General features: G+C 44.7%; 2 protein-coding genes across 4 annotated transcripts; one reads left to right on the top strand and one right to left on the bottom strand.

The window, feature by feature from the left end:
• The first annotated feature begins 1796 nt into the window (after positions 1-1796).
• Positions 1797-5110, top strand: LOC4335730 (DNA cross-link repair protein SNM1). Of its 2 annotated transcripts, none has more exons than XM_015778709.3 (10): positions 1797-2281; positions 2576-2756; positions 2842-3081; positions 3152-3296; positions 3483-3617; positions 3703-3760; positions 3843-3920; positions 4394-4446; positions 4529-4685; positions 4784-5110. In XM_015778709.3, the coding sequence occupies exons 1-9, from the start codon at positions 1837-1839 to the stop codon at positions 4628-4630; spliced, it is 1437 nt and encodes a 478-aa protein (XP_015634195.3). In that variant the 5' UTR covers positions 1797-1836; the 3' UTR covers positions 4631-4685; positions 4784-5110. The 2 variants fall into 2 exon arrangements, with proteins under 2 accessions (XP_015634195.3, XP_015634194.3); XM_015778708.3 differs by having other exon boundaries at positions 3694-3760.
• A 929-nt stretch (positions 5111-6039) lies between these two features.
• Positions 6040-11838, bottom strand: LOC4335729 (potassium transporter 1-like). Of its 2 annotated transcripts, none has more exons than NM_001402364.1 (9): positions 11611-11838; positions 9899-10321; positions 9556-9804; positions 9169-9219; positions 8802-9062; positions 8590-8642; positions 8209-8323; positions 7843-8097; positions 6040-7453 (listed from the first exon to the last, which is right to left on the bottom strand). In NM_001402364.1, exons 2-9 carry the CDS (start codon positions 10266-10268, stop codon positions 6429-6431), a joined length of 2379 nt encoding a protein of 792 aa, NP_001389293.1. In that variant the 5' UTR covers positions 10269-10321; positions 11611-11838; the 3' UTR covers positions 6040-6428. The 2 variants fall into 2 exon arrangements, with proteins under 2 accessions (NP_001389293.1, NP_001389294.1); NM_001402365.1 differs by having other exon boundaries at positions 9899-10401; positions 11611-11836.
• Positions 11839-12922: the final 1084 nt, after the last annotated feature.

Raw genomic sequence — 12922 nt, 5'->3', positions numbered from 1 at the left:
CCGTGTTTGTCCCGTACCCCTCCTGGACATTACTCGTTTCATTTTTTTTACAGTATAAGTTGCTTTGATTTTTTTACCAACTAAACTTTGTTATGTTAATCAATTTTTTTTAAAAAATAGCAATATCTAAAATATCAAATAGTTTTATTAAATCTAGCATTGAATATATTTTGATAATATGTTTGTTTCATTGTAAAATGTTACTATATTTTTTCCTCTAAACGTGATCAAAATTTGAAAAGTTTGACTAGAAAAATATATCAAAGTTATTTATAATATGAAATTGTGAAACTATAAGAGTGATTTTCTGTAGTAATATATTTTCTTTCCTAGTGGGTTACAAACTTTTCTATTTTCTTTAACTTCTTTTATTTTTAATTTTAAAAACGAACACTTCCAAACTATTTGCAGAATCTGAGCCTTTTGATCACGATCATGCATAACACTGACACACTACTTATAGTGAGCATGACAGTTTTATTCTACACGTCAGTCAGACCAGCGTGACTAAATAACGTTGTCATGCCGGTTAGACCGGCGTGGCAGTATTATTTTACCATACTAGTTAGCTTCGCGTGGTCAAAATATGTAGTTTTGAGAAGGTTTATTTTTAAAATTAAAAATTAAAAAGGTTTAGAAAATATAAAAAATCGTCACAAATCTACCAAACCAAGGGCATATCCAGCCCTCACGGAGCGGGAGCCGGGAGCACAGTGGCGGGAAGACGGAGAAGAGGAAGGGGGAAGAAGGTGACTGAGTGGAAACAACGAGCCGTCCGATCCGTCAGGCCAGGCCGATCAGACGGCCGGCGATCGACGTGCTGTGTTCACACTTGAGCTTATGTTCGGTTCTCTTCTCCACTCCATCCCCTCCTCCTGCGTCCTCCCGCCGCCACCCATTTCAAACCCTCCGATGGGCACCGACATCCCCGGTGACGGCGACAGCGCTGGCAGGGACATATTTAAGAACTTACTCCTTCCATTTCCGCTTTATATTATAAGTCATTTTGACCTTTTATTAGTCAAACTTTATTATCTTTAAACAAGTTTATAAAAAAATTAGCAATATCTAAAATACAAAATTACTTATTTTAAATCTAGCGTTGAATATATTTTGGTAATATATTTGTTTTGCGTTAAAAATACTACTAATTGAACTTGATCAAAATTATAAAAGTTTGACCAGAAAAAATGTCCAACTTCTTATTAATATGAAACAGATACATTATAAGTGTAACCATTTTAGTAATTTTTTCCCTTGTGGGTCACGATTTTTTTAATTTTTTTGAACTTTTTAAATTTTTAATTTTAAAAACAAACATTTGCAAAACTTATTTGCGGAATCTGAATCTTTTGGCCACACATCACACAGAGTGGGCGTGACAATTGTATCCTGCCACGTCAATCAGGGTGGCAGTGACCAAATAACACCGTCACGTCAGTCAGACCAATATGATAGTATTGTTTTGCCACGCTAGTTAGGCTGGCGTGGTAAAAAAGTTCAGATTTTGAAAATAAGTTTTGAGAGTATATATTTTTAAAATTGAAAAGTAAAAAAGGTTGAAAAAAAATAAAAAAGAAATCGTTACGAATCAACCAAGGGCCCCCTCACGGAGCGGGAGCCGGGAGCACGGTGGCGGGAAGACGGAGAAGAGGGGGGGGGGGGGGGAGAAGGTGAGGGAGTGGAAACCACGAGCCGTCCGATCCGTCAGGCCAGGCCGATCGGACGGCTGGCGATCGACGTGCCGTGTTCACACCTGAGCTTATGTGTCCTACGGTTCTCTTCTCAGTCCCCTCCTCCTGCATCCTCCCGCCGCCGCCCATTTCGAACCCTCCGATGGGCACCGACATCGCCGGCGACGGCGAACCCAGCTCGCCCCCGCCCCTGCCCGTCCCGGACGGGCTGGACGACAACGGCTTCCCCCTCCCCTCCTCTCCCACTGCCGCCACCGCCGCCACCAGCTTCGCCGACGACTTCTACCGTAGCGGCACCGACTGGTCCTCCCTGCTCGCCGCCCCCTCGCCGCCGCCGTCGTCCGAGGAGTCCGGGAAGAACAAGTCCGGCGACTCCCTCGTCCAGAGGAGCCTCTTCCAGGCGTGGGGAATCGACAGGCGGCCGCGGCGGGAGGAGGAGGTCGCGGGGGTCGCGGGCGGGGCTGGGGCTGGGGCTTCGTCCGCTCCTTCTGGCTCATGGCCCGGGAGGAAGCGGCGGCGAGGAGGCGAGGTGGAGGCCGCGGCGGACAGGAAGCCTCTCGCCTGCCCCTTCTACAAGAAGATTCCCGGTAAATGCTGGTCTTTTCCAATCCTGTTGTTTTAATTGGCGTGTCTATCTATAAATGTTCCTGAATTCTGTCAAGCAATTTCTGTACCGATGTTCTAGCAACTAGTTTGTGGGAGCCTGCATTTGTGAATTTGATATCATTATTCGTTTCTTGGTGCAAATGAGGTTGTTACATGTTGAATAAGAATCTGAATTATCGCAAAAGAAAATTGGAATCTGAATGTAGTTGTTATAGTACTATATTTAAATTCCTCGCGGCCTTCAGTTGTCTTAAAACTGAAATTAACGAACATAGGAACTCCATTCACGGTGGATGCATTTCGGTATGGAGCGGTTGAGGGTTGCAATGCCTATTTCCTCAGCCATTTTCACCATGATCATTATGGTGGATTAACCAAGAAATGGTGCCATGGTCCTATCTACTGTACTGCCCTAACTGCTCGCTTGGTTAAGATGTGCTTGTCAGTAAATCCCGAGTAAGTCCTTTTTGGGGTGTACAACCATCCTCTGATCTGTTAGTGCTAGTATAATGTGTTCAAACTGATAGATTGATGTTTGCAGGTATATTTGTCCGTTGGAGCTTGATAAGGAGTATGTTATAGAGGGAGTTTCAGTGACCTTGTTAGAGGCCAACCATTGTCCTGGTGCAGCACTAATTCACTTCCGTCTTGGTGATGGGAAGAAATATCTCCATACTGGGGATTTTAGAGCATCAAAATCAATGCAGTTGTATCCACTTCTCCAAAGAGGCCAGATAAATTTGCTTTACCTGGACACAACTTATTGTAATCCAAAATACAAGTGAGTATGCAGCCTTAAGTTTAAGCATTTTCTCATTAATGGTTGTGTTGCTAAACCTCATATTCTTTAGGTTCCCTCCCAAGGAAGATGTTATTGATTTTGCTGTGAGGACAGCTAAAAGATATCTACAGAAGGAACCAAAAACACTCATTGTTGTTGGAGCATATAGCATTGGGAAAGAAAATGTATATCTAGCGATTTCGAAAGCTTTACAGGTACTACAGATCTGAGACTTCAGTATGAATTTTTGGAATGAAGTCTTACGAGTTCTTAAAAGAAAAAAAAAATCCTAGTAGGCTCTTTCTTAACAATGTTTCACCTAATGTTGTGCTATGCAATGTGGCCATGTTGGTCTTCTAATTTCCATTCGCAGATAACTCACTTATGTTTATTCTTGAAAGGTTCCTATCTACACTGATGCATCAAGAAGGCGCATTCTTCACGCATTTGGCTGGTCGGATTTATCCAAAATGATATGTTCAGACAGTCAAAGTTCATCACTTCATGTTCTGCCCCTTTCTTCTTTACGACATGAGGTTTGGAAATGATTTTCAAATGAACCCATGGAATTTGTCTAGTAACCTCTCTTACCAGAAAGCTGTTTCCTATTAGAACTTGCAGAAGTATTTGGAGACTCTTAAACAAAGATTTCTAGCTGTGCTGGCTTTTCGACCAACAGGTTTATAATCTTGGGAAGATAAAATTCGTGCTACCGAATTCTTGATTACATCATTCTTAGTTTCCATTCAATTGTTTATCAGGTTGGACTTTCTCTGAGGAAACTGGAAATCAGCTTGACCTAATTAAACCTAGCTCCAGGGGCAAAATTACTATCTATGGTAGGATTTGTTAGATTGTGGCATTGTGCAGATAATTCTTTTCTTTTATTACTTTCTTAATGAAAGGCTGATGGCTACCTAAGTTGTTCAGTAAAAATATTTCTTTCTGCTCACCATGGATTTAGTTTCTGGCAATTGCAAACTTCAATTATTTATTTGCTGAATTCAAAATCTTATTATTCATGCGTATGCAGGTTTTCCTTTTCTACTTGGATAATAATTAATGTCTTTGTAATATGATCTGTGTACCCTACTAGAGCTTGTGGATTGCAGCCAAAGCTGAAACCCACAAGTGTGTCCTGCATTAGAACTTCCTCATACTGGGCATGTTGTTTCAGATGCATATTCTAGCTGCAACCTAGTTAGTTTTGTATCATATGTGCTAGACAAACATTATCTTTCAGCAATTTCAAATTTATAAAGTAATTTGCTCTGATTCCATGTTTCATTAAACTAATTTGTTATCCTTGTAGGTGTTCCTTATAGCGAGCACTCAAGTTTCAGTGAGCTTAGAGAATTTGTGATGGTAAATTGCCAGATATGATCATGCATTTTTGTAATCTTTTACTTTGATACCTTATAATTATAGGTCTATATTTGTTTGCTAGTTTCTGAGACCCCAAAAGGTAATTCCCACTGTTAATGTTGGGAACGCGGCAAGTCGAGACAAAATGCAAGCACATTTTCGGGAATGGCTGAAGGGCTTGTGAGAGATGAAGCCTAATCACTTTATCCATGTCAACCTTAGCTGTTGGATATTCAGTGGTACGGTTATATAACCTTCCTGGCATCATAAATGCACATTTCACTAAAATGCTTGTCTTCATTCTTCACTTATTTTTTTCTATTATAACAAATGCCAGTGACACGACGATTGTGCCTCCAGTCCCGAAGTCTGAGGAGCAGCCAAGATCTTCAGTGAAGGTGAAGATCGGTATACTCTGTTCTGATGCTGTAAGTTAGGAATTTCCAAAGTTGTACTGGTTGTTAAAACTCTGTTGTATATTCAGTGAAATAGTAACATTACAGACTCCAGTTATTGTTCAACCAAATACATTGCTCTGATACTATTTCAACAGGCGTCATTGCAAAGCATGTAGCCACACTGGGTACAGCACTAAGGTTTCTTAGATGTAGTTGAGATTTAACAGTGCCTTCAAAATTTCATGCACATGTGTGCTTATGGACCCTGTTTTGGTTTCTGTACCTTCACTATCTACTTTCCTTTCTTGCTTTTTATGTGTTTACCTTGATTATGACCGAGTTTAGCTCCAAACTTTTTTTTCAAAATTCCAACTTTTCCATTACATCAAAACTTTCCTACACACATAAACTTCTAACTTTTTCGTCACATCGTTCCAATTTCAACCAAACTTCCAATTTTAGCGTGAACTAAACACACCCTATGGTTATCAGTAAACTAGAGGGTTATCCTTCTGCTCTGTCCAAAAACACTGAGCCCATTCCCAATTATATGGTCCCTGAACCTATGAATGAATATCCATTGCTACCCACGGGCATATTGCTAGTGAAGTTATAAAACATGTTCCGTTTAATTTATAATCATGATTATCATTCTAAATATTAAGTACTGATATAAATGTTAACCATTTATGTTTTTTACATACTGGAGAAGTGTTTAGAATTTAAGTTGAACTACACACACACACAAACGCAGACGCTCACAACGCGCGTACACTCACCCCTATGAACGAATACACGCACACCCTACTCTTATGAGCATATTCGGAAGACCGAGCCGATATATTTTGAGATTGACGAAGTCACCACGGGTGCCTTGTTGTCGATGGGTACGTCGCCTGCCACTGAAAGAACAATTTGCTTACCACTAAAGGAACCTAACCAGTTGAGCTACGCTCACTTCATAACGGTAAATTAGTTTGACCGCAATTGCACACAACAACATCAATTCATCATTGCGCAAAATTTCATTCGGATCTAATTCTACACGCAGAGAAATATAAGGTAGAAGAACAGAGGAAATGATAAATCTACTGCCGGCCGAAGTTTGCCTTCACTTATTTTCTTCTAACCTACGACATTTTTTTTTCCCAATTCAATCCTTGTAGGATGCTCGATTACATCAAACCATAACATATTGGAGTACTTTATAACTTTTCATCGCCATTTGCATCGCATTTCAAGCGCGTGCATGGGAGTTCACCGGAGGGTGTGTGATGAGTGATGGCCATAAACACAGGGGACATCTCGGATTAGCATGGACAACACACCACCAGTGAGAAACCTTCTACTCAAGTTGGCACACGCCGTTTACACAAACCACACTGTACAGAGGCGAAAGAAAAACCAAACCCTCCCTGCCTGCCAACACTTTCAGCTGAAACTACTTATTCAACAAACAAAAAAGGCACTTTGCCCTCTCTTCCAACATCAGCATCATCAACAAAACCCATGGTTTATACTAGGCTCATTTTTTTTCCCACATATATATGTATACTTTGATATCAGATCAGATGTATCAAATGCCTAGATTTCATACGTGATCCCAACCTTGAGCAGCTGATCGTTTGGAATCGCCAGTGCCCTGTGCCCTTCTGTCAGGTTCTTCCTCAGGAAGGTGTAGATGTAGTTCACCGCGATCCTCTTGAGGATGGACGAGTTGGGCCCCGCCGACACGTTGGCCTCGCCCATCAGGTACACCACGCCGCGGCCCACCTCCCTGTCGATCAGCCGCTTCTCCTCCTCCACGTCCATCGCCGCCGGCGGCTCGCCGCCCGCCTGGAGCTGGACGCTGCTGGCCGTCGTCCTCCCCGACGACGCCGCCTGGATCGCCTCCTCGCTGTGCACGGCCGAGCTCGTCGACCGCCTCGGCCTCGCCGCCGCCTCGTCGTCGTCGTCGGCGGCGGCATCGATCATCTCTTGATGAGGAGCGAAGGCGGACTCCTCCTGGATGAACATCTTGAGGCCGTCGACGAGGAAGGCGGCGAACTCCCGGGGCTCCTCGAGGGCGTCGGTGTAGCCGTAGCGGGCGACGCAGCGGAAGACGCGGCGGGCGCGGGGGCCGACCTGGCGGAACAGGAAGCGCTCGGCGGCGGCGACGTGCGGGATGGGGAGGTGCTTGATGGAGATGAAGACGAAGACGGCGTGGACCGAGGGGATCTTGCGGACGAGGCGCGGGAACAGCGGCGGGATGCCCTGGACGAGCTCCGTGTAGAGGAGGCCCACGCCGGGGACCCGCCGCACGCCGCCGTTCTCCTCCAGCAGCGACGCCAGCTCCGCCGTGGGGACGATGTGGTCCAGCTCGTACCAGTAGCGCCGCACGTGGACGTAGTGCCACGTCGCCATCATCGTCATCAGCACCATGGCGAAGCAGAAGGGGAGGTACCCGCCGTCCACGAACTTGGACAGGATCGACGACAGGTACACCACCTCCGTGAACCCGAACACGCAGTAGAAGAGCAGGATGAACACCAGGTGCTTCTTCCATATCAGCAGCATCACCACCGTCATCAGGTGCGTCGTCACCATGAACGTCGTCACCACACAGATCCCTATATACACCCATAAACGTTCAGATCAGTTACCGATCAGTTCAACACAAAAGCTCATATCAATCAGTCAACCAGTTCAACTCAAAAGCTCAAACCAGTTAGTCAACCAGTTCAACTCAGGGATTGAAATTTCAGAAATTTCGCCCCCCACCGCCAAGCACATAGCTCATCCGAAATTTTCTCTTTTTTTTGCAAATTTATGTGAACTTGGTCGAATTTTATTCAAATTTATTCAAAATTAATCAAATTTTTAAATAATTTCGGTCAAAAATATCGAAATTTACTAAATTTCAAAATTGAAAACCATATTTCAACTCAATAGATCATATCAGTCGATCAACCAGTTCAACCTAAAAGTTTAAACTGATGATGAGAAAAAGAGATGTTACCGTAGGCGTTGCCGATGCTGGTGGTGGTCCTGAAGGCGATGGTGACGATGATGCTGGCGAGACCCATCATGAAGTTCACCTCGGGGATGTACACCTGCCCCTCGTACTTCTTAGAGGTGTGGATCACCCGGACCCTGGGCAAGCACCCGAGGGACAGCGCCTTGGAGAGGATGGCAAACGCGCCGGAGAGCATGGCCTGGCTGGCGATGATGGCGGCGAGGATCGCGACGATGAACGTCGGCCAGAACAGCGGCCCTGCGATGCAGCAGCAGCAGCACATGAAGAAGACAGAGTTAGCAGAGCAGAGTAAGCGTCAGTGATGAATATACTCTGTTCTACCAAAATTCAGTCGATCTCTGTACTTGCCTGGGATGGATTTGTAGAAGGTGTCACTGACATTCTCAGGGAATTTCCTCAGGTACGCTGCCTGCCCGATGTAGCAGAGCGCCACCGATGGGAACAGGATGCAGTTGAAGCTGATCTGCGACAGAAAGAAAAAACCAGAGCCGTTTCAGAGTTCAGACATCCAGGTTGTTACTACAAGGGGTTCCCCTTCCTCGCGTTTTGGTGAGGGTTACTGCTACCCAGCGATATCACGGTTACCGTGAAAAACCGAGGGTTTAAAAAAACTGAAAAGGTTACCGCACGTGGTTAGTACGATAACCGTGCTGCGCGATATTCAAACCCTGGCTACTGCTATTTCTCAGACAAAGCATGGGTGTCAGGTGTGTGTCCATATATACATACCTGCACGGCCCTGATGTTGAAATGGCCCAGGTCGGCAAACATTCCCTCTGTGCCTGTTGCAGATGGAATCATATTAAGGTTATTACTTACAGCTAGTCAGAATCAGTAAAAATTTACTACAGGCTACAACAGAATTAGGAATGGATTCATCTGCAGTTACATTTGTGTAACATTTGTCAGAAAATGGAAGGTAATTAAGTATAATTAATTACCTGTGACACAGAGGACGACGCCACCGAGAGACACCCAACCCTTCTTGCCGTTCCTCCTGAAGTACTGCACGATGTACCACGGATTGAAGGCCTTGAGGATGGTGATCTCGTGGACGACGAGGTTGTACAGCCCGATGCCGGCGATGAGGAGGAACCACACCGAGATGATCGGGGCGAAGGTGTAGCCGACCTTGTCGGTGCCGAACCGCTGGACGGAGAAGAGCATGAACAGGATGGCCACCGAGATCAGCACGACTTGCGCTGCAAAAAACACCACCAAGAAAATTTAAATGTCAGGTTTCTTTGGTTCAAAACATTTTCTGAATCATTCAGTGACAAATTCTGGATAAAATTCTGTCACACATACTCTGAGTCAAGTTTGGAGCTTTCTCCCTGATCCCGCTCACCGCAGAGAGCACTGCAGGCAAAGCACACAACACAAGGTATACACATAATGTGATAAATGTTTTTTTTAACGAGATAGAGTAGGAAAAAATTGCAAGATTATAACCTCGGAAGATCGTAACTAGGAAAAAAAAGTATACCACCACCCACACACCGACAGCACCAACACACAGCCCCAGAAGAAGGCTAGCACCGAACCGGCCACCACTAAGCGTGACCGATTGCCGCTAAACCAACAACGGAACACAGCCAAGATCGCCCGAAACCCAACTCTTACCACTGACATAATGTGATAAATGTTGACTAATAATCGATCGATTGATGCGTTTGATTTTATTTCTTTTTTTACCGGAGATGGCGGGGGTCAAGGTGCCGTCGCCCATGACCATGGAGGTGCCGAGGATGGTGAGGAAGAAGAGCGCCATCTTGGCGGCACGGCTGCTCTCGAGCTTGTGCTTCACCCACTGCGCCCTCCTCAGCTGCGAGCTGGGCGCCTCGATGCTGTAGTTGGACACCATGGCGTCCTCCGCCTGCTGGTTCGGGATCATCCTGATCTTGGCGTACCGGGAGATCAGCGAGTAGAGCGCGAACGTGCCACCTGCAACGTCATCAGAGATTCAATTCAGAGATGCTGAGACGATCGATGATGGAGGAGGAGGAAGAAGAAGGAGGTTTTCTTGATCGATTCTTACCGTCGCCATTGTCGTTGGCGTAGAGGACGATGAAGACGTACTTGAGCATGGGGATGATGATGAGGGTGTAGAGGATGAGGGAGAGGACGCCGACGAGGTCGTCGCGGTGGCCGATGCCGTCCGGGAACGTGCTGGAGTAGACGTACAGCGGCGACGTGCCGATGTCGCCGTAGATGATGCCCACGCTCTGGAACGCCAGGTGCAGCGTCACCGCCCAGCTCACCGCCGACCCCCCGTGGTGCTTCCCGCCGCTCACCTTCTCCGCGTCTCCGAACAGCGAGTCGTGCCGCTTCAGCCTGCTCGCCGTCGCCGTCGCCGCCGGCTCGACGCCCGGCGAGCCCGAGCCCTCCACCTCCAGCGCCGACGACATCTCCGGGCACCTTGGAGGCTACTAGCTTAGCTTGCTGCTGATCTTCCTGCAGCCTGCACGGTCAATGGCTTTGATTCTGAGGTCGGCGATGGTGTGAAAAACCAAGCAAAATCCTCTGCATCTTTGTTGACGTCTACAAAGAAGATGGGATCCTTTGTTGCTAAGCAAAGGGAGAGGAGTGATTAAAATGCTCAAGAAAGGATTGTATTGATTTCCTTGGCCTCCTTTGCTGCCTAGTAAATCAGCAGCATAAATGCTATCGATTCTTGGTTCTTGGTGCTTGCAATTGATGCATGCATAATATGGTGATTTATTACTCAGATTTTGGTTCATATGGAAGATGCCAACAACTTAGAGGAGAGCCAGCTCATGGTGTACAAGTAGTAGGTATTACTATGCTATTATGATGTGTATGTGTCAAAACAACATATTTTCAAGGGTGCTCTGAACTGTCACTGGTATGCATAATAAGCCCTGATTGTTTTAGTAATGGTAATTTTATTAATCTTTAATAATGGAGTTACAAAATTAGAGTGGACCAACTCACTCTTCACAAAAAGTCCAAATGGGCATTTACTACCTCAGATATATACTACTTAAAAGACATGACCTATTTTTTAAAAAAAGATAAAGGAGCAGAGAAATACTCTGTTCTAATACTAGTATAATATCCACTCTGTATTTGACCTTCAAGTCACATACACCAACCCTGAGATTGCTGTTGCTCATGGACAAAAAGAATTAGTCCAATAGCAGTCACATCACTCCTCAGATCCCCTTGGGTCATGTTACACCCTACCTCACTCAGTTCCAAATGGGATAATAATAAACTGGATACAGAAATCACAAACCAACTTCTCTGGATGTAACTTCACTTCCAACCTTAGACACCACTCCCTATGACGTCAGAACCATTAATTTCTACATAGTGGTAGCATTCTTCTGTCCCAAAATAGTTATTTCTTTGGAGTTCAAATTTTACCCCACGGTACTTATCATTTGAGAGTACTACTTCTCAAATCTTAATTTGTACTAAACAATCTAGAAAGACAAGTACCGTGGCATGAAGAAAGTATTATACTGCTTGTACATATGAAACGTTTCTTCATATGTTTGCATATAAGATCACAGGCAAAATCTTTTGGTTTGATTCGGATTTTATAAATTATTGCGGATTTGCCTCTCCCAACACCAATAACTTTGATTGTTATGCAATTTGCCATACACTGTATCAAATGAGAAAGAGAGAAAGACAGAAAGAGAGAGAAAATGCCAGCAGAACTACAGCTCATGAATCATTTTGCGACGGAGAGCAAAATACAAAGGGTGAGCACTTACGTACCCAGCAAAGACGACACTAACAACGCCGCGGCCGGCACCAAGAAGAGCTCAACGAGAGCCGGCGGCCGGCGATCAGCTAGCTTAGCCGGCCGGCAGGTACCCAGAAGAAGCCAAAGGAGATACACAAGGCTATACACAAGGCGGCAGCAGCAGCAGAAGCAGCAACACAGGGACGAGGAAGAAGAAGCTGTCTGGCTGGCTGGCTGGCTGGCTCTCTCTCGCCGGCTGGAGGGAGAAGCTAAGGAGGAGGGCTTCTTTAAATAGAGAGGCTTTGCAAACGGCCAAAAGAAGCAAGAGAGAAGCCGCAGTGCAGGTGCAGAGCCCAACTCTCTGAAGAAGCAAATAAACAAAACGTGGGTTATTATTCAGTGTGGGTTCATTGTATTATTGAGAGTGTAGTAGTAGCTGCTAGGCACTGTGTGTCGAGGGGGTTGGGGATGGAAAAGACCTGGAAGGGCTTCCTAGTCATCGCCCGCCAGAGACCTTATTTTTGTTTCACTTTCGATTTCTATTGCGTCATCCATATGGAATAATTAGTTTTGACGCAAATTGTGGAATTTTGCCTACAGCTAAAGGCTCTCTCTCGGAGTGGTGTGTCTATCGTAAAATTTGATGGTTTTTACGATGATCTTTAATTACTGATAGAAAGAATCGACCTAAACTTTTAATTTCTTCGCATTGAGTGGACCATGTCTATTTGAAGAACTACTTCAATTCAACTAGCAGTGAAATTTAGAGGGAACTTTTACTGACAGTAGAATTTATTAATCGACAACTCGGATTGTTTCTGCTATTGAAAATGCTGGTAGTGGACTACCGTTTGTAAAATTAATATTAACGGGGATTGGAGTCATGATGTAACCTGTTATGTTGGGTTTAGGAAAAGAAGCTAGGATTGGTTTTATGCTTATATTATGGACAAATATTGGCTAGTTTTGGCACGTGTCTAGTGAGAAAGGGTAATCAGATGGTGCAGTGTGAATTCAAACAAAAGGGAGTATTTACCAGTTACCACTTCACTGCAGTCATTGTCATACAAGTATACAACTAAAGACGTGTTTACACCCTACGCTTATAATTTTGTCTTCTTGCATGCTATTAATATAATTCTAAACAATACTGGGGGAAAAGGTATCATGGATCATACTGTCTCATGTCCAAAAAAAACATGCGAGGCCTAAATTTGATCTAGTACATGGAGGAAAAAAGAACAAATACAATGCCTCTGAGTACTACAGGATTGGTGAGATGTCAGTTTTTTTTTCATTCCAAGTATGGATCAAATTTAGCCTTCGATGTTTGTGAAATAATAA

Source organism: Oryza sativa, chromosome 4, assembly GCF_034140825.1.
Source record: "Oryza sativa Japonica Group chromosome 4, ASM3414082v1".
Classification (NCBI taxonomy): Eukaryota; Viridiplantae; Streptophyta; class Magnoliopsida; order Poales; family Poaceae; genus Oryza; species Oryza sativa.
This window is presented reverse-complemented; position numbering and strand designations above follow the sequence as displayed.

Coding starts and splice junctions, on each gene's coding strand:
- LOC4335730 (XM_015778708.3), top strand. CDS start 1,837: ATGGGCACCGACATCGCCGGCGACGGCGAACCCAGCTCGCCCCCGCCC. Junction 3,297..3,482: donor CGATTTCGAAAGCTTTACAG/GTACTACAGATC, acceptor TATTCTTGAAAG/GTTCCTATCTACACTGATGC. Junction 3,921..4,393: donor GGGCAAAATTACTATCTATG/GTAGGATTTGTT, acceptor TTATCCTTGTAG/GTGTTCCTTATAGCGAGCAC.
- LOC4335729 (NM_001402364.1), bottom strand. CDS start 10,268: ATGTCGTCGGCGCTGGAGGTGGAGGGCTCGGGCTCGCCGGGCGTCGAG. Junction 8,643..8,801: donor CGTCGTCCTCTGTGTCACAG/GTAATTAATTAT, acceptor CATCTGCAACAG/GCACAGAGGGAATGTTTGCC. Junction 8,324..8,589: donor TCAACATCAGGGCCGTGCAG/GTATGTATATAT, acceptor TTTCTGTCGCAG/ATCAGCTTCAACTGCATCCT.